This window comes from Drosophila suzukii, chromosome 3, assembly GCF_043229965.1.
Source record: "Drosophila suzukii chromosome 3, CBGP_Dsuzu_IsoJpt1.0, whole genome shotgun sequence".
Lineage (NCBI taxonomy): Eukaryota > Metazoa > Arthropoda > Insecta > Diptera > Drosophilidae > Drosophila > Drosophila suzukii.
In genome coordinates this window covers 89,352,604-89,374,849 of record NC_092082.1, presented here as the reverse complement: position 1 = coordinate 89,374,849, position 22,246 = coordinate 89,352,604, and the positions used below count along the sequence as shown (strand labels likewise).

Genomic DNA, 22,246 nt, shown 5'->3' with positions numbered 1-22,246 from the left:
AAAACTAATTCAAATTTTTTATAATTTTATAGGCGCTGACTGCATACAAAAATTCTGCAAATCACTAAAGGAAAAAACTACGAGCTTGTTTTACATGTACTGGTCGACCCCCAAAAACCCGATTGCTAGCACAATCCATGAACAGGAAGGAAATTGCTGTGCCTGTGAAAAGGAAATAAACGCTGACGACCTGGACAAATATTTTGATCAATTTTCTGGAAAATACATGGGTCCCATTCATAAAAATTGTAAGCCAAAGTACAAATTAAGTGATCCCTTCTTTCCTGTAGTATTTCATAACTTATCTAAATATGACATACATTTATTCATTACTGAATTAGAAGGAGACTTAAGCCCCATACCCTGTAATAAAGAGCTTTATATAGCGCTAACGCAGTCAATTAAAATAAATGCATCAAATAGATATAAAATAAGATATATCGATTCGATTAGATTTTTAAATTCTAGTTTAGAAAAACTATCAAGCTACATGGAGGACAAAGATTTTAAAATTCTAAGTACTAAATTTCAGGGAGAAAAATTTAAGCAAATGCGTAGGAAGGGTGTTTTCCCTTACGACTATTTAGATAGTTTTGAAAAATTTGAGGATACCCAGCTTCCTGACATTGATAGTTTTTACAATTCTCTCAGCGAAGAAAATTGTAGTATAGATGATTACAATTTTGCACAAAAGGTTTGGAAAACTTTCAACTGTAATACTATAAAAGATTATATAAAACTTTATTTAGAAAGTGATGTTTTAATTTTGACTGATGTTTTCGAAAATTTTAGAAAAATTTGTCAGAAAATTTATAAGCTTGACCCTATTAACTATGTTACAGCACCGTCAATATCTTGGGATGCTATGCTCAAGTATACTAATGTAAATTTAGAACTTATTAGTGACGGAGACATGTACAACTTTTTAAAAAGAGCGATAAGGGGTGGGTTAACTCAATGTACCCAAAGAATTTCTATAGCTAATAATAAATATATAACTAACTTCGATTCAAGTAAACCAAATAACTACCTCAGCTATATTGATGCAAATAATTTATATGGTTGGGCAATGAGTCAACCCTTACCGCTTTCAGGATTTAAATTTCTAAGTAATGATCAATTAGAATCTTTCGATTACAAAAATATTTCTGCTGAGGGAAATGTAGGATATATATTAGAAGTGGATTTAGAATATCCTACTGATCGGCATGACTCACATAACTACTTGCCTTTCTGTCCAGAAAACAAAGTTCCTCCAGGAGGTAAGCAGAAAAAACTTATAGCTGATTTATCGAATAAAAGCGAATACATTATCCACTTAAAACAGCTTCAACTTTGTATACAGCATGGTTTAATTGTAAAAAAAATTCATAGGGTTTTGTCTTTTACACAATCATGCTGGTTAAAGCCTTATATTGATTTAAACACTGATCAAAGAAAACTAGCGGAAAATGATTTTGAAAAAAATTTTTTTAAGTTAATGAATAATGCAGTATACGGGAAAACAATGGAAAATGTCGCCAAGCGTAGAAATATAGTATTAGTAAAACATTATAAATCAAGACAAAATTCACCAGGCTTCAGGCAACGCATAGCTAGACATGACTTCCATAGCGTTGAGATATTTGGGACAGATCTTGCAGCGATTGAATCAACACCATCAAAAATTATGTATGATAAGCCAATATACATAGGAGTTGCTGTTTTAGAATTATCTAAATGGTTAATGTATGAATTTTATTATAATTTTCTATTACTTAAAAGTCCTTCTTCGAAAATAATTTATATGGATACAGATTCATTTATTTTATCTTCAGAGGAAGACTTTTACGAAACTATAAAAGAAAATCCTGAACGATTCGATACCTCAAATTATAAACTAGAAAACCAATTTAATATAGTTCAAGCTAATAATAGGGAACCTGGAAAAATGAAGGATGAACATGCAGGTAGGGTTATGACTTCTTTTGCTGGACTTAAGGCTAAGGCATACTCTTGTTTAGTTGATAAGGAAGGAAACGAAAACGAATGTATAAAAAAAATTAAAGGAGTTAAGAAATCAGTTATTAAAAAACTGAATCATGAAGATTATATAGAATGTATAAAATATAAAAAAACATTTTATGGATCCCAGCGAGTTATTCGAAGTAGGTCGCACATCCTCTATACTGAAATTATGAATAAAATAAGTCTTAATTATAAGGATGATAAGAGATATATTTTACCAGATAATTGTAATACATTGGCTCATGGTCATTATAATATTGAACATATATTAAGTAGTAACCAAAATTAAACCCATTATTAAATAAATGTTTATATGTTTATATTATAAGAATAAAAATGTGTAAATAAATAGATAAAAAAATTAAACTTGTTATTGTTGCGTTTTATTACTTTAGCAGGTCATTTACAGATATCCATGAGTTGTGGCTGGAATCGAATCCGCTCCATTTTACAAGCACTTGATTATTTTTCCTTTTTAGTATTTTCTCTACTAGGAAAGCATTTTTGTCTTTCACTTTTTGAAGTTCCTCTTCATAAAATGACCCATTAATAGGGGTACCCATATAATCTTGTATTTCATATGTTACGGGGTATGTAGACTTGACTTTTAAAACTTTAAAAACTTCTGTGGTCCAATTAGGTTCGTATCCCTTCATAAATGCTCCCTTGTATTTACTTATTCTAACAAAATCACCTACTAAAAATTTATGTTTTGGAAATATTTTTGGTATATTATATACTGATTTTAAAATAAACTCTTCATTTTTCATGCAGACATCTATAGGCTTCATTTTAATTGTTCGGTGATATGAATTATTGTATTGATTTACAAGATAATTGATGTTGTGAATCCACTTATATTTACCCTGCATACTAAACATTTTCCACATACGATTTTTTAATGTTCTATTAAAGCGTTCACATATAGAAGCCTTGAGATGCGTATAAGTATGATAATGATTTATATCAAATTTATCCATTAATTTCCTAAAAGTGGAATTAAAAAATTCTTTCCCTTGATCTGACTGAATATTCTTGGGTGTACTTTTACTCTTTTTAAAAACAGATTTCATTGCCTCTGCTACATCCAAGGCAGACTTTGACTTAACTGCCTCGGCGTATGCATACTTTGAGAACGTGTCAATAACGGTCAGTAAATATCTAAAACCCTTATTTTCTTTCCAAAACGGTATCATTTCAACTAAATCAATTTGCCATGTGTCATTTATCCCTTTTTGAACGAACTTTCGCCGTATAAAGTTTTTTCGCGCTGCCTTATGAATTTCATCGACAACTTGTTGTTTGCTCATCTTAAGGTGTTGATTTATTAGTGTTATTTTTTATTTGATGACGATGGTTGCTTAGTCAATAATGCTTGCTTATATACAAGAACATCCCTTTTTATTTCTGAACGCATCTTTTTTGAAATTTCAAAACATAATCGTGTTAAATCTATTTGCACATCCTTATCATAGGTACCTTCTAAATCAGATAGTTGAATATCAAATTTTTGTAAAGATACACACTTAGGAATAATATGATTATTGTAAAGATATATTACTTGCTGTCTTAATATGGAGTTCCAACATAAAAATGTAGTAAAAAATATGCCTAATCTTAGTAATGATCTCCAGGACTCAGAATCAAACTCAATTTTGTTACCATACTGATTAATCACAAAAACGTACTGATTATCTGATTTCCTAAATCTAAAGTTACATTTTATGGAGTGCAAGCACGGATGATCAATAATTGTATCAGGCATCAAGAAGTCATACTGGTCCAGTTTCAACTGAATAAATTCCTTATACGTAAGCAGTTGCATCCATTCGTCTTTGTCAAATCCAATGAAATTATTTTTACTTTGCTGCATCCAAACCATCGGCAAAAATTTTCGAGTAGTTGACAGACCACATTTCAATTTTAAGTTATGAACAACATAATACTCGAATCCAAAAATGACTTCGTGGTCCTGGTTCTTTCGAGAAGTTTTATTTATTTTAGTTACACACATGTCCATCAGGTAAGACTACTTTAAATAAACTGTAAATATGTTCTAGTCTTACCGGTATATAAAGGAGAAAGCCCTAGCAAGCACACCCTCAGTTGATTAAAAAATCTCAACCAATGATGAACACAGTCGATCGTAATTCAAGCATTATAGTAGATTTTCAATATGTACTTGGTAACAACAAACAAGTTTTCGTTAAGGAGCTGGCGTTTATGCCTGCTGGAACTGTTATACCTAATTTTTTCCATTTCAAACCGCCATATAACATAAAAGAATTGGATAATGGAGCTCTTAAGCAGCAGCACCTTAACCAGCAGAACGTAAACGGATTGGATTGGTCAGCTGGAGACATTCCATACACAAGTCTTGAAGAAATACTCACACCACTCAATAAGTATCACACAGTTCTTGTTCGTGGTGAAATTAAAAAGAATTTTTTAATCAAGTATTTATCAACAAACATAATCGATATAGATATTGGAAGAAGTTTAACTCAACTACCCAATTTTTTTACGAATTGTAGAATACACAAGAAAAAACTTCCACTTCGATGTTCATTAAATAATTTATTTAAGCTGTTTGTATTCTTAGAAAACACCAATTATGAAATATATAGTAATGGTGACATATGTGTTTAAAATTTAGTAAAAAGAAATTCATGGTCCTATCAGGTTGTCTCTTATTATGGATTCTTTTAAGAGATTTTTTGGAAATGATCCCCGTAAAAATGGATATACGCAACTTATTTATTGTAATTATTGCGGATCTGATACTCATTTCGAGAAGAACTGCACCAAGAAACGCGATCAAGAGAATATTAATAAAACCTAGTATAACTTAAAAACATTATATAAGCAATTAGTAATAATATAATATATATTAAAATTCATTCCGAATAAAATAAATTTTTTTAATAAAAAAAATGTTTACACAATTTATACATCCTTTTACAATGCTTATTTGTGGACCCTCAGGATCGGGAAAAACAACCTTTTTAGAAAATTTAATCACCAAAAAGAATGATCTTTTTAATATTCCAATAGATCGAATTATTTGGTGTTATGCAGAGGAGAGTGCCAAGCCCAATTTCGAAAAGATTGAATATTTAAAAGGAGTCCCTGAAACAGTTGAAAATGAAACGAATGAACCAATTCTTTTAATATTGGATGACTTGATGATGGGAGCCTTTAATAAAAATGTGTGTGAGCTGTTTACAAAAGGATCACACCATAGGAATTTATCAGTAATAGTGGTAACTCAGAACATATTTCATAAATCTTCGCACACCAGAGATATTTCACTAAATACCAAATACATTGTTGCTTTCAAAAATCCTCGTGATAAGCTTCAATTTCAATGTTTAGCAAGACAAATTTACCCAGAAAACCCCACGGAGCTATTTAGAATATATAAAGAAGTAACGGAGCAACCTCACGGATATTTACTTATTGATCTCACTCAGGGCATTAACGATCTCTTACGATTTAGATCTGACATTTTTAATTCAGAATATTCTGTGTGCTATTCAAATGAAAATGGTTTACAAAAAGAGCCTAAATCGCTTGAAAGCGAACAAACATTTATTGTATGTGCTCAAAAAAGCCGACAATAGACTACGTAAGGCAATTATAAGCAATAGTAATAGTGACCTGGTAAAAACAATAGTAGAGATTGTATTGAACACATTACAGGGAAACCATAAAGTTACTAAATCCCATCTTAATGCTCTAAAAAAGTATAAAAATGCATTGCGCTACCTTTCGTGCCCAAAGCGTACTTTAAACTCTAAGAGAAAAGTCCTTATTCAAAAAGGGGGATTTCTACCGATTCTAATAACTTCATTGCTTTCTGGAATTTTTGGAAAACTATTAAAAAATGATTAAGAATAAACATAATTTAAGCAAAGTAATTTTAATGCATCCTAACAGATATCAGAAATTGATAAACAATGATAGAGGAAATGAATTAATAAATATAAAATTTTTACCAATATTAAATAATAACAAAATAAGTGATTTCGATAAATGGATCAAAATTCGTCAAGAATTAAGTTACTATCAAAATAAAAAACGTAATAAATCATGGAATTTTCAAAATGAACAAAAAGCGAATCCTATTACAACCAAAACAATTGAATCCCAAACCACTGATTGGATTGATATAAAACCCAGCACATCAAAATCAACATCAAAGTACGATCACTCACGTCCGGAAAAATTTGAGTTTCCCGATTTACCACCTGAAAGTGATAATGAGGATTTTAGTTCCAATAAAAAAGAAAATGTTGTATCAGATAAACGAAAAGTGAGTGATACCTCTTTTTTAGATAGTGAAACAGATAAAAAGAAAATAGGATTAGAGAAACCAGTGCTCAAAGTGAAGCTTAATGAACGACAACGCAAATTCAAAGCAAAACTACAAAAATTGAAAACGGAAACTTTACCTTATCAAAATTTTAAATATGTAACAGGACGTGAAAGGTTAATGCGATCGGTTAGAACAAAAAATCCAGTACAAACTGGTAAAAATAAATTAAATTGGATTTCGTATCATTAACTTCCATAAAAATCAAATATGGGTTATTTAAATGAGATTTTTATCACATTGTTAAGTAATGACTCAATGAATGTATTTCCTGACAACGTAAAGTGTGCATTTACAAACATTGTTAACATTCCAGAAGACATGAACGATGATTGGGAAGTCGGTATTTCAGACATATATTTGAATAATTACATTAAATTTACACCTAACCAAGATAAAAATGTCGTTGAAGAAACCGAGTTTGTTAGTCTTGTAAATGCTGAAACATTTAGGTATAAAAATGTTTCCGTTCAAACGAATATTCCTGAAAATGGATTGATTTTTATTTACACTGACATAATAAAACCAAGGTCAGTAGGTAGTAAAAGACCGCGATGTCTTCGTGTAATGCATTATAATGGAAAGGAAAAAAATATTCAATTTAAAAATATTGAATATTACCCTTTGGACATATGGTCACCAAATGAAATCTCAATACTAATTACTGATTCCAATGGATATAAGGTACCATTTGAAACTTCAGCTGTTCCGATTTTCGTTACTCTTCACTTTAGAAGAAGAAGAAGGTCAGGACTATAAATAATGCATACCCAAATATTATTTATTTAGAACCAAAATAGTCATCATGGTGAAATCTTATCAGGATTATTATGTAAATCAGTGTGGTGGGGGCTTAAGCAACATCGGAAGTCTTTACATATCTCCGCATATAGTGCAACAAGGACGAGGAATCGGAAATTTTTTTAGCGGTCTTTTTAATTACATAAAACCACTTTTTCTTTCGGGCATAACTGCTATAAAAAATCAGGCTGCTGAGACTGGTAAGGCTGTAATCAATGAATTTGGGAGAAAGCCTTTAAGAAATATAATTCAAGAACAAAGTAAAATTGCTTTACAAAATCTTTCAAATAAAGCAATTGATAAAATTACCCGTTTTCAAAGTGGAAGTGGAAAAAGAAATAAAAGGCTAGGTAATAGGAAAAAACGACTTCATTATACATCTAAACGACAACGTAAACATACCCAAACGCAACATAAAAAAAAAAAATCAACAAGAAAATTAAATATTAAAGATATTTTTTCTAAAGCAAAATGAGTACGCATATCGAATGTATGAAAAGTGAATTAGATTTGTTTGCGGCACACCCCACGCAAAGTTCTATTCTAAGAACTGAAGAAGTCTCATACAACCCAATTGCTTCTTTGGACGGTGCCTCTTCAATCGAATTTGTTTGCTTGGGAAATGGTGAAACGTATCGAGATTTATCAAGTGTTTATTTACGACTTGTTGTGCAACTTAAAAAAAATGATAACAACAGCATTGAAGGAAATGCTGTTGGTGTTGTAAACAATATTCTACATTCAATATTTAGAAGTTCGTCAGTTTATTTAAATAATATACTGGTATCGCAAAGTGATAATAATTATCACTATAGAGCGTATTTGCAAACAATTTTAAACTATGGGAGTGACGCCTCTGAAAGTCACTTGGCCTCCCAAGGTTATTTTCCCAATTTTGGAAGAATAACAGCAGGGAAATATGTTTATCCGGACTCGAATGAAACCCTTAAAAATATGTTTCAAAATAGTAACAAGGTTGAGTTATTCGGAAAAGTTCATGGAGATATTTTCAATCAACCCAAACTGCTTGTTAACAATGTTGATTTAAGAATTAATTTCAATATTGAAAAAACAGCGTTTTATTTAATGGAAACTGGTACTGAATCAAATTTAAAGATACTTGAAGCACAACTTTTCATGAACCACATAACAGTTAACCCAAGCATTTTATTGGCTCACCATCATGTTTTACAAACAAAAAATGCTCTGTACCCATTCAGCAAGGTTGAAGTCAAATCATTTACAATATATCCGGGCAACAATACACTGTCGATAGACAACGCAGTTATTGGTCAAATACCAAATTTTCTGGCCTTTTGTATGGTTAAAAACCGCTCATACTCAGGAAACCGAACCTTAGACCCATTTCAATTTGAACATTTTAAAATTCAACGCTTTAACCTATTGGTTAATGGAGTTCAAGTTCCTTCCCAGGCTCTGGAGTTCGATTACTCGAACGCTGAAAAGGTTCAAAGCTCAAGAGGTTATAATATGCTTTTTAGATCATGTGGAATTAAACATTACGATCGTGGACTACAAATTACCAAGGAAATGTTTGATTCAAACAGTTTTATATTAGCCTTTGACTTAACTGCTGATCAATCAAATTCAACTATATGTTCAAATTTAATCAGTCAAGGTACTATAAGAATCGAAGGAAGATTTTCGGAACCACTTGCTGAAGCAGTTACTTGCTTGGTATACTGTGAATACGATTCAATGATTGATATTGATAAGCATAGAAATATTCGTACGCTCTTTTAAAATGAATACTTTACAAATTGAACATTTTCTTTCTAAGCATTCAAAGACAAAATCTATTTTTAAAGGAGTTTTTCCTTCGGATAGGTTACCAAAAACTATTTTAAAGTATCCCGCACTAATAATTGCGAATACCGACACTTCAGATCAACCTGGAACTCATTGGATTGCATTTTATTTTGATAGTCGTAGGTCGGCAGAATTTTTCGATTCATATGGTCAATATCCCCAGAAAAAAGAATTTTTAAAATTTTTAAAATCTAACGCTTATAAATTTTTTTTTAATAAGCAACAACTACAGGGATACTTTTCTAACACTTGCGGACATTATTGTATGCTGTACGGTCTTTTTAAAAGTAAAAAGAAAACCCTAAATTGTTTTTTAAGAAAATTCAAGAAAAACGACTATTCATTTAATGATAAATTAATAATAAAAATGTTTAAAAACCATTTTAAAAAATAAAAAACATATATATTTAAGTAAAATTAATTCGTTTTATTTATGGTTTTGGAGCAATACGTTTGTTTAACTTATAATATTTAATCATTAGACTAAGGGCTTCCTCTTTCAGTGCAGGCAGCATATGACACTGACATGTGTCTGGTCCAGATGAGGCATCATCGTCGCTCCAGGGACAAAGTTTATAATGGAATCCAAACTTCGAATGGATCAACTCTTTTTCCTCTAAATCCTCCAAAGTAGCTTTTAGGAACTCCATCCTTTGTAGGTGTTGCTCGAAAAGCATGCCTTCAAATTGCATCAAGAATAGTTCTATCTGTTGAGCGTACATTTTCAAGGAAAACTATTTCTTTTTGAGACTGATTTAAGACTGTTGTTGGATTTAAAAACTCAGCTCTTTATATTGAAGAATCTTATTTACTTTACTTATTTACTGATAAAAATTCAATTTGAGCACAACTATATCTGTTCAGATCTTTTCCTTTATATACCATATGAGTTATTCCATTCTCATTTAATTTCCTAAATGGTGTCTTTGTAGAAAATTTGTTCACATAACTTTTAGGTAGAAATATCCAAACATCTTTATCGTCCTTATCAATTAAATACAGAGCTATTTTAGTTCCATATGGTGTCTTTTTCAGCTTACATCCAGTGATCTTATACTCAAATCCAATACATAGATTTTCAATTTTTGTGTAGCCAATCACAGGCTTCACGTCATTTAAGGTCTCTAAGAAGTCCTATCAAATTCAACAAAATTAGGTGATAATGTATTTACTTTTAATTTATATGCATACCATTTTTGATCAGCGTAAGATTGGATTCGTCGTGCACTAGTACCTAACTGTTGTATACTAATTCTTTAACCAGAAATTACATGGTCTTTTATACTTGTCAAAAACTATACATTTCTATCAATTCATGTGGAGTAAATGAGATAACAATATGTCTTCATTATATGTACCAAAATACTTATTCAAACTATGTAATAATTGAGAATAAAGTCAGAAATACATATCAGTATGTCTATCTCTTTTTATATTTATATAAATCTTTCAATAGCGTTAAATAAAGTTAGTATATATAACGTAAGAATTGTCCCTCAAATGCTATATAAGATACATTTTTTATAGAAAACTCAGTTTATTTTTAAAAACATCGAAATGGTGAAGTACCATTGCGAGTTGTGTTCAGAAACAAAATCCTTTACTACTCGCAGCGGCCTAAAAGCGCATACCTTAAAAATACACAACTTCGCCTATCAGAAATCTAAATCCTCCTTTTATTATTGTTATTTCTGTCCTAAAGTACGGAAAATTTGGTTGCGATACGACTTTAATATGCATCGTCTATTGGTTCACAACGCAGAGCTAAAAAGTATTTGTAAGGCAAAGAAAAATTGTTCAATAAATAAAAAACAATTATAAGCCCTCAATTTTAAAATAGTATTTACTTTATTTTTCTTTATGCATCGTGTATTTATAATTAAAAAGTTACGAATCTAGGTCAAATAAAACATCTAGTAATGCGTCGTCATCTCCATCATCCAGCAAAGTTAAATAATGGTTAGTCAGTGGCGGTTGAGGTCCCATAAGTTCTTCAAAGATGTGGTCATCGTTAGGAAAAACCTCATCTTCTGGCCTGGATAGGTCGTCGTCCAATTGAAATTCCTGTGCACACTGAAATACATCTTCACCTTCTTCGTGTGTGATAAGGGATTCCAAGAAAGCCTGCGTAGTAGTCCCCAATGGAAACTGGCTCCACTCAAGAGACTCCAATCCTGGGTCCCTATTTTGGGTCGACGATGCAGCCGGTTGAAATACGCTTTGTAGAAGGCGATCAACCGAATCTTCTGCTTCGGAAACCTGCACAAGGTCCAGATCCGAGTTTTCGATTATTTCAAGATCAGAATCTTGCGTGGGTGGTAATTCCAGGTTGTCAATCTCAACCTCGTTTTCCGAATCGATAAATTCTACGGTTAGATCCATAGGATTGCAGTACTGAGGCATTTGAAGAACTGATCCTGAGCAATTTGAGTGGTGTCATTTTTATAGTCCAGAATGTTCACTTAACAGGTTGACATCTACAGGGAGTGCATACAGGCATGTTGTACTCCTAGAACCAATCCGATTGGTTCTCGAACATAAGGAGCAGCCCAATACCCCAGTAGAATGGTTATTAGAAGGAAAACGAACACAAGGATTGATAACAAGTTACCGGGGGTGAACGTGGTGTAGGAGGGGTCTCGATGTAGGTAAATATCGAAGGTGTGCAACTTCGACATAGGTTAAGGAAAGACAATCTCTGTGTAAGCAAGATATGAATAAATGGTCAGTTAAGGTCGGGCCAGCATTGGCATAAGATGTCGCGATGCAACCATTCGAATTTCCTAAGCCTTAAGCTAAGAGTAGCTATTAAAAGCGGTTGCGGAGGTTTTTTAGGCGGTTTTAAATGTATTTTGTATGAGTTGTTTTTAATTGCAAGCGTATACTCATCCCATAATCAGTGTGTTTGGTATTCCACGGAACCCTCCCGTTTTATTGCATTTCAAATATTGTGACCCCTCGTTATCTTCTGAGAATGAGCAGGAGAAAGTGAACGTGCGTACCCACGAACCCGAATCTCACCCCCTACCCTCGAGTCCTTGCTCATGACTGCTTGTGCGCGAAGGTGTGAAATTTTAATTTTGTGAGTTTTTTTCAAAATGTGCAGTTTTTATTTTAGAAAAGAGAAAATTATACCATTGGAAAGGGCTTGAAAAATGCTTTCCAATGATACCAAATTTTTTTTTTTTTTTTTTTAGTGAGGGGGTATACTATTTAGGGTATCGGAGGTCATCGTCGTTTTTTGCCTTTTTCAGTCGAGTAGTGGGAATATACGAGAGAGGCAGAATTTGAAATTCGGTACAATTTTCCGCTTCAGTGCACCGTTTTAAGAAATTCTTAAACCTAAACTTCTTATCCTACACATAAATATTATTGGGTGGCCTTTAGATATAAACCCTGAAAAGTGTTCCCAATAAGAAATTTAAAACATAAGCCTTAAAGTGATCCCACTAGCTAATTTTTCTATACACACCCGTCTAACTTAATCGTAGACACAAACAATTTCGATATCCTCAGCTAATTTTTCTATACACTAACTTCTAACTTTATCGTAGACACAAACAATTTCGATATCCTTAGCCCTGAAAAGTGATCCTATAAGTCTTATACAACTTGAACATTAAAGTGATTCTTCAGCTCATTTTTCCTAGACACACTCCTCAAAAGGAATCGTATAACATATAAGAAAAACTAGAGTATAAGACCGCAGCGGCTGTCATCGCAGCGGCAGTCTCGGCAGCGTCCAAACCTCCGCTGCGAAAACCGCCGCTCCCGTATATTCCCACTACTCGACTGAAAAAGGCAAAAAACGACGATGACCTCCGATACCCTAAATAGTATACCCCCTCACTAAAAAAAAAAAAAAAAAAATTTGGTATCATTGGAAAGCATTTTTCAAGCCCTTTCCAATGGTATAATTTTCTCTTTTCTAAAATAAAAACTGCACATTTTGAAAAAAACTCACAAAATTAAAATTTCACACCTTCGCGCACAAGCAGTCATGAGCAAGGACTCGAGGGTAGGGGGTGAGATTCGGGTTCGTGGGTACGCACGTTCACTTTCTCCTGCTCATTCTCAGAAGATAACGAGGGGTCACAATATTTGAAATGCAATAAAACGGGAGGGTTCCGTGGAATACCAAACACACTGATTATGGGATGAGTATACGCTTGCAATTAAAAACAACTCATACAAAATACATTTAAAACCGCCTAAAAAACCTCCGCAACCGCTTTTAATAGCTACTATGGAAAAATGAAATATTTCCCCAGCGAATGTCAAGGTAAATTAATCGTTGAAGGGGTCAAGTCAAAGGTTTCGATTCCACGCCCCATTGATTGCAATTATGCGATGTGATTTACTGACTCTGAACTCTAGGGAGGGTCAACACTTATCTTTGGTCAATTTGATGGAGAACATTTACTTATATTTGTGTTTATCCCCCAACCCATTTTCAGGCCAAAGAAGACAACATCAGCCAACGGAAAGTATTAAGAGGAGGCCAAACCCAAAAAGCCGAGGACCCATGCAAATTCTGGCGAAATCTCTTCTCTGGAGCTGGAGTTTCAGCTAGTACACAGATACAACTGGCAGATAGATTGCTCTGGGGACTGCAACTGGTGCTGGGACAGTGGGACGAGACTGTTTGTTTATTGCATCTGTCCATTGAGGAGCTCTGCGATCCACACGATGCCCGGCCACTTGCAAGCCATAGATCTTTGGTTGCTGGTGCTGCAATAGCAATAGCAATCGCCAGATAAATTCTAATAAATAGCCAAACAACAGAATACTTGGCATAAAAATAAATAAGAATCGAAGACCGAGGAACGCGGAACCAACAGCGCACGCATTGCCACAGATTCTGGATACGGAGTATCTCGAATTCGGCTGAGGTGTCGAGTGCATTGGCCAGACCGATCGGGTCATAATCGAATCCCCGAACCCCCGGATTTCGCGGCCAAAAAGTGTTCCAAGGCAGGGGCAGAGGGAACCGGAGCGAGGTGTACACTTTTGGCACCATGGAGGGCGGTTACGTCAGGGAAGGTGAGTTGCCATCAAGTCCATGAATCCCCAGGCCCAAGTAGGTGCCATGCGATATTACGAGTGTATCCCGCGAATGCCCTTCTTTGATGCAATTCTTTTTTAATGATATTCAATTTTGAATTCGGAATGCTGTTGATTGCCTGGAGATTTATTGCATTTTCCCCTTCTTTTCTGTGATTAATTTTTCAAGTTCCTTCATTTTTCATTTTTTCTTTGGGAGTTCAACAGCTTGATTGAAAAAATGGTTCTTAATCTTCATGACTGCTTATGTATCTTTTATGAAATGTAAGGATAATTTATTTATTTATTTTTTGGTAAAACAGCTTGTGCTTGATACATTTAAATTTATGTATTTGATATTTATTCTTGCTTAATGTTCATTTTTAAAGAATCATGTCCTTTTGTGGTACAACAGCCTGCAAAGGTAAACAATTTTAAAAGTGTTTCAACCAACATACAAATTATATTAAACCTTACATGAGGCCAATATTTTCTTAGTCCTTCATTTGATATAAATTTCAAATAAAATTAAAAATAGAATCCGTAAACTGCTTTCTTTCGTTCCTTGAAATTTTCATAATTTATTTAAATTCCGAGTAATTTCAATTACTGAGAAATGCTTATTTCGTCGGCTAATTATTCAAAGTCATCGAGCAGTGCATATAGGATATAGACGGATATATAGACACTTACATCATGACTGTTTTCGACAATAAATACTCGTATTTTCCTATTTATTTTGTGGTTTTCATGCGATCAGCTCACCTACAAATACCTAAAAATATATTTCGCACAATGCAAAAATTCATTCAGCAAAATGCCGACAGATGTTTGAGCAAAGTATTTAACTTTGAATTCGAATTCAACGAAATCTCAAAGAGATCTCTCTGCACAGTGACACCGAAATCTGCAATTTATTAGCAATGCTAAGGCGAATGCCAATGCAAAGGCAAATTATTCAAACAGACACTTCACTCACCATTAGTCAGAGCACTGAGGCAATACATCTAGATTTGCAATATTGTTTTTATATTTTGGCAAACACTTTGGCTAATAGAAATAGACAATTACGTTACCTGACTGAGTCACAGCACACCACTAACCCGAATCACCGAATTCTTTTAAATACCTGCTGCAGAGGATTCTGACGCCATAATGGGTGTGGAAAGTCCAGGTAAATTAAAAGATCAACCATATAATTACTTGCTATACAAACGTCTTCATAACCAGCACATAATAACGATGGTCTGGGTGGTGGGGAAACTGGCTTAGAGCGTGGATGGGAGGGCCATCCACTTTGTGACGCCCAATTAAGTCTGAGATGGAGCATGAAAGCCGGTTTGCCCACAGATCATCGTAGGGCCCCCAGATCAGATCAATAAAATCGGTCGCTGACTCTATATCTTATGACGCCACAACTGCCAATGTCGCATTCTATTTTTGCTTTGTTTTATTTACATAAGAGGATTAAAGAATGTAAATCACTCGCCAAATTGGCCATGCCTCTCATCTTAGATTCTACAAACGAGTACATATGCAAAAACCCTATCCATATAGATGTATATTGAAAAACGAACCGTAAAGTAGTCAACCCGCTGACAACTGAGTGTTCCACAAAAGGCAAAACTGTCTGACAGACGGATGCTGGGGGATTTAAATTAATATTCATTTGGGAGAAGGCAAAAACTGTCATAAATTATCGGTTTCCGAAAGGTTCCTTGAGCGGCGTCTTCAAGTGTGTGGCGTCAAAAGTGCAATGCGGTCACGTCTTCTCTTTCACGGTTAAAAATTGTTTTCGGGGCAAGCTTATGATGTCATCTGCAGAGCCAGCTTTTATTAAGGATTGCAAACGAAATAAAACGATAATAAATTGGCAGTCTTGTGTATGTCGAAGTCGAAAGCCATTCAGTTTGGTTCCAGGAATTCTTTGGGCCAGCATAAAATCTCATATATCTTCTGGCCGTGGCCTTAGGATCGTCTGATGCGGTTTCTCTTTGGCTTTATCCGCCCAAAGACGCTCTACTCCGCCTCCCCATCTCATCTCCAGCCAGATTATCTTTTTTTGTTTATAGAATTCACAGGAATTTCCGATGGCAGTCGAAATTTTTATTTATTTGCTCTCGAATAGGGAACATAAACACACTTCACAGCTGCGCAAATGGTTTAATGAAGACATCTGAGTGCGCCATTAAATTATAATTAAACTATGTTTAGTGTCAGCATTTATGACATTGAAAACGTGCTGTAAACAATCGAAATTATTTTGTAAATCAAACACTGAATTAGTCATGGTTGGTTCGCCTTTACAATGACCCTGTGACCTTGCGCGGGCCCCGAACTATAAATTTTATATTCACATGTCTGTAAGAACTTAAATAAAAGCCCAACGATGACGGCAGCATGACAAATGCCACTGCCCAAAATTTACGAGCAACACTTGCGGACATTGGCTGCAAACACCCTGAAAAGAGGGTATGGGTATCTTAACAGCAGGTTAACTTGGGGTTAAGATCAAAATTCATTATCATTATCATCCCTGAACTCTTCATAGTTCCTTTCCTCGGGCTTAGCCATCTTAACTATTTGTTTTCCATTGTTTATATCCAGGGTATTTATAAAGCGACTTGTTTTATTAACCATTTCATTTATAAGTGTTCCCATTTGATCGCTCTTCAACTTGACCAAGCATGAGACTATTTACATAATGAGACTTGATAAGCTATCAAAATTTGCATAAAACCCGCCAAGAAGCCGAAATAAAGGCGTTAAGCCTAACACCTCCACCTTATGACAGATATAAACAGATATAAAGTGAGCCAAAAGCAAGTTTAAGTGGCCGTCAGACAAGTTTGCTTAGGAATTTAATTTTTTTCGAATCGTTTAAGGTGTTCAATTACACGACATGGAAAATGCATCTCAAGTTGCTCAATGTCAGATTTGAATGGGTTATTCGATATGATTTACTCTTGCGATCAATTGTCCAAGGGCCGTCAAGTCTTATGAGTGACACAATTCATGAACAGTCAATATAAACAAATTGCTTTCATCTATCTATTTTCACCTACTGTCCGCATTTCCCTGAAATGTCAGTTTTCATTGCCGAGTTGGAAAATATATTCCCCACTTCCATTTGTGGTCCAAGTTCAGGCCACAATCGCTGGCCAATTGATCGGTTGCAATAAGAAGAACACGTGATTTGCATTTAAATTGTTTTTGGCTTTGTCCTCGCCCAACTGCAACCGAATTCTTCACAGGCCACCAAGTTTATTTGCATTGGCGCCCGCCGGTTTATAAACACGGGAAAAAATCAATAAATTAATCTAAAAGCGTTTAATATTTATGGGTTGCTGATATTTTTCCCGGAAGTACTATTATAAAGATAAATGTACTTCCAAATAGGTTGATCAGAAACTTGGTACTTGACCAGATACATTTTTTATGAAATTTTATATGAAGAACAGTAACTTCAAAATTTACCTTTATATAGGTATACATTTTTCCCAGTGCATTTTGCCGGTTTTGGCCCTGAACGATTACCGACTTGACCAACAACCGGCGGCACCGCAATCATGGAAATGACGTCAGCTCGTGGCGCTCTTGTGGATACAATTGAAATCAATTTGCAGTAGCGCCAATTGCTGTTGACACATTTCATCTAAGGCGTTTCATTTCGTTCCGAGTTAATGAAAACTATGCAATTGCTCATATGGATATGCAAATTTTATTAGTCAGCAGGCGGGTTTTTGCGCATGCGCAGCCATGTTGACATTTTTCAGTGAGCAATGTTGCCTATTTTAAGCATGAGAAAGTCAAGAAGTCATCAAACTTTAGGCTGCCTTATATGGCTAAATAGTTTCCAGAAAGGAAGCTGTCATCTTCCGAGTAAAGCGCTGCCAATTCTCTGACTAAGAACAACCTTAGTCATTTTTCGTCGATTTTATCTTGCCTAAGACTAACTGCCTGTCAAATCTTAAGCATTTTCAGCCACATTATTTTGCAGCTTTATCGGCAATAATAAAATTAAATAATTTATTTTAATGGTCAGTCGAGTTAAATGGGGCTAAGTGATTTTCGGTGTAGATTTCAAGCTCGGTCTTGGCATGCAAAATTGTGGTTTTTCTTTTAGGTTTTCGAACAAAATTAGTCAAAAATGGTATGGGAGGTATGGAGCAGAAAAGCACAAAAGACCGGGGGCAGCTCGTGACTTAGCCACCGACATTGCGGACTGTGGATTGGAAATGCATCAAAGTAAACGGCGTTGAAGGCGAAAGATGCTATCCATCAGTAGTCTGTAGTCTGTGCCTCTTGCAAAAAAGCCGGCACGTATTTGAAGCCCCATAGATTGGCGTTTAATAGTTAGATAAATTGTCGGGCCTCTGGCACCTGAGCTGCATATAAGACTGGGGACTCTCGGCGAACGTTTGTCATAATGCGGAACAGATTCTTATCTGCCATTGTGTATGGACGAGTGCAGATACAATAGCAGTGGGTGAAGCTAAGAGCAGATTTATGGGTACTATCTGCGCGACAGATCTGAGTAAACTTTGCCACCCACACAACTCATAATTGGATTACTCCAAATTCTGGTAATTGCCATCCGTAGGCCAGCACTAAATTGGCAAAATAAAAACAGAATTAACGGAAATGTAAAAAAAAACTCCCCTTGGCAATTAATCAATTTTTATAATGAAAACGGACCTTGGGCTGTGGTGGCGTAGGCTGTTTTGCCGATTGGACACTGACAAGCCCTCGGGCAGATATTATATAGGGGTTTTTTTCACGCAGAGATATATAGTATGTTCTGAGGTGTTGCGGGCTTCATTAAACTCAAATTAGCTGCCCCACTCGTGGCAGCGAATAAATAACAACGATAAATCAAACCGCATCCAATGCCACAATTGCGAGTGGATATGTTGGATCAGAGGGCCTGGATAAGCCCACACCTAAGAGATCTAAAGAACTGAGTACAAGCCACTAACAAATCTTTTTTTCCTTGGAAACCTTACTCATATTGGCCATCATTTCCTTAGATCCCCAGCTAATGTATCGCTGTATTCATAGAACACACATATTTCTGACAGGCAATTAAAAATAAAATGTTTCGAAAATACTTTCACTAAAAAAGGCGTGACAATGTCAGTGCCAGCAAAAAGAAAACGAGAGCAAAATAATTTGGACCACAGCCAAATAGCTACCGATTAAATGCCTCATAAAAAGCACACGCTAAAAAACAAAACAAAACGTCAAGTTCACAATGTGAGTCCATAATTTGAAAGGCGAATATTTCCTGAACGAAAGTAAATATTATTTAATTTAGGCATGATATATGTATATTCGCAGGCATGTGTAACGATCAAATGATGGGTTATATATGGTGACAGTTTAATTCCCATCAAGGGCAGCTGAAGCCGAGTGAGAAAAAAGAAAGAATATTTAATTATACGAAATGATGGTTTATGGGCATTACGAAATTACGTGGCAATTTATTTAATGATGTGATATGGAAAGCCATAGAAGGTGGGGCAGCCTTAGATATTCAGTTTTGATAACTCTTCAATTGTAACCTGCATGCAAATGGGGAAACTTGTTCCACACAAAGTAAACAATTGCCAATAAATAAAATATTAGAATTCCCATAACCACAGTCAAATAACTTAGGCACTGAAGGCCACTAATATTTTCCATTGAACTTAAGTAAACTCATTCATAAATATCAGCATTGTACTCCCACTTTTTTTGTACGTTCTAAACGAATGAATGAATTTCAGTTGACTTGCAAAAATGCCACCAATTGTAAAACGCTTAAACGATTTATTACAAAAATGCCAGCCAATTTAGTCGTCAAATCAGAAACTCATCAAAATTGTTGCATGCCATGAAACAATCAAAACTACATAAGGAAAAAACGCAACGTTTTTACTTATCAATAAAGAAAAATTGTACAAAATTAGCCGTTTTTTGCTACATGTGTTTCAGTTACGTGTCGTCAATAATTAAAACAAAGAATTTTTTGAGTAGGGGTAATGAAAACAGTGGAGTGTCTTGAAAGGGGCTTCTTTAGAGACCCCTTAACAACATTTATGACTATTTCCCTGACAAACTTGAATATAGAAGTGCTTTTGTACTTCGTTTTTGGCAACATTGAAGTTTATTCACCCTCAAGTATTCTGGCCAGGTAGAAATCCATTCGTTTTGGCCTGCGTGGTTTTATATCGTCCAGTTTTTTATGGCATTTCGTGGGGTCTGTTGGACATGCAAAATGTTTTTATAGAGAGCTTCACCCACAGGCTGCATGAGCGGCTTTCTGGCTTTTCAGTTTTCGTATCTCGTGCTTTTTACCGGCTAATTAAAATTGGGTTGTGCGAGGTTTATGAGTCTCAGAAAAATACTGACGGCTGCTTTGTTGCCGGGTGGCGTCATTTCGCCATAGGAAAAATGAGAATGAGCGCTAATTTAATTTACAAATTAGCCGCACTCGAAAACTGCATGGCAAGTGTCGAATTTTGGTGTCGCTTCTGAGTGCCTTAATTTGTCATTTTTCAGCTCGGGAAGGTTGGGCCCGGCATAATAGACCCAGGTGTAAAGTTGATAACCTGATGGGTAAACTTTGGACAGCGTGTGTGAGTTGAATTTCGATCGGCATTTGCGATTTTATTGATTTCTAAAGATTAGTGCTTTGAATTTTAAAACTATATTCGGAGCAGCATGAACAGTTACCAACCGTTCTAAAAAAATAAGGGAATATTCCTTAAGATTTGTAAGACTAAATAATAGCTTTACTGTACTACTGTATCTTAAAGGTGAAGGAAAACTTTTTTAGGCACATTTAAGGTTTCCTCACTTTCCAAAACCTATTCATATCTCAGTCTTTTCTTCATATTCCACAGCCACTTGATCTGGGCCTGCAAAATCGTTCGTTTTGCTTGGTCATAATGGTAATCTTATGGTAATTGGTTTACTGAAGCGAATTGCATTTCGAGTTGCACGACTCGTGGGGCATGAAGTGGCGTGGCGAATGCTCTGCTGCCACGCCCACTTGCGGTAAGGGTGTCAACGGCAGTTGATGATAAATCACAAACAAAAGCCCAACACTCTGCCAGAGCCGAAGAAAAACATTTAAATCTCAAGGCTTATTTGTCGCAGACGAGTTATTTGGATGCCAAATGTTGTCGTACCCCTACCATCTTCCAGAGATCTTGAGATTCCGGTGCCTTTTTGAGGTGCAGAGGTGGCAAGTTCTGTTGAGATACCCAACTCGCATGTTGATACAATGTGTTGGACGGCTTTTCTCATCAAGGGGGAGGGCTACACAATTATAATTATGTCGGGAGGTAATTCTTTCCCCATCCCCTTTTGGCTACCGTTGGGTAACTGCAAATAGTGCGACTGGTTTTTGGTTTTTTCTCCTCTGCACCGGAAATGTGACCCAGAGGGGACCAACACATCTGGAACTTGGCTTCCAGTCGCCGCATAATTAACTGCACTGTCTGGCACAACTTCATTAGCAGCTCCCTTTTGCAACTGGAAAATATTGAATATTAAAAAACACAAAAATCGGGCTTTCAGGCGGGTTATGTTAATGTCATGTTTCACTTTCATGTGTTTGCTTTCCTTTCCCGATAAAAAACAGAAAACTCTCTGCAATTCAACGAAATCAAGCCGCAGCGGCTGAAATCAAAGCAAACGCATTAGGTCAAGCTCGTCCAGAAGTAAACAACATTTTGTCGAGGCGTCAAAGCTAATGCCCACCAAGATAGAAGTCGAATAAACATTGGGCATTGTGGGCTTTCTTAGATGAGAGTTTTTTGTGGATGCGACAAGAAGTGAATTGTTTATTACCTCTGCGCATGCAACATTGGCAATTGGAGTTCCATGAGTTATGCTGACGTTTCCGCAGAATTTTTCCCGGGGGCCCACCACCACTCCCTTTAATCATTGGCTGAATGGTTCATTAGAGGCATGCAAAATGGGGAGAAATGGGGAAAAATAAAAGCAATGGCAATAGAGCTCCATTGGAGTTCCTCGACACGTTCTGTTCCATGGAGTTCACTAAACTCGGGGCCGATTGGATCAGTTTTTCGCCCTCTTCTCGCCTTTGTAAACATTCAGCAATTGACAATGCGAGGCGAGCGGGTTAACATTTGTTATTGTTAGAGCCAGACATTTTGGCTGCCTCTGCAAAACAATAAA

General features: G+C 35.4%; 1 protein-coding gene across 5 annotated transcripts in view; it reads left to right on the top strand.

The window, feature by feature from the left end:
- LOC108016115 (aminopeptidase N) overlaps positions 1–22,246 on the top strand; it is a 48,193-nt gene that overhangs the window by 13,141 nt on the left and 12,806 nt on the right. For 3 of the 5 annotated variants that reach the window (XM_036819410.3, XM_036819407.3, XM_070995955.1), the window contains one exon: positions 13,471–14,056. In XM_036819410.3, coding sequence (XP_036675305.3) covers positions 14,032–14,056 — 25 coding nt within the window. In that variant the 5' untranslated portion in view covers positions 13,471–14,031. Of the gene's footprint in view, positions 1–13,470; positions 14,057–14,282; positions 14,342–14,445; positions 14,481–15,194; positions 15,231–22,246 lie in introns of those variants that run through there. The other 2 variants (XM_065865436.2, XM_036819409.3) reach the window with 2 other exon arrangements.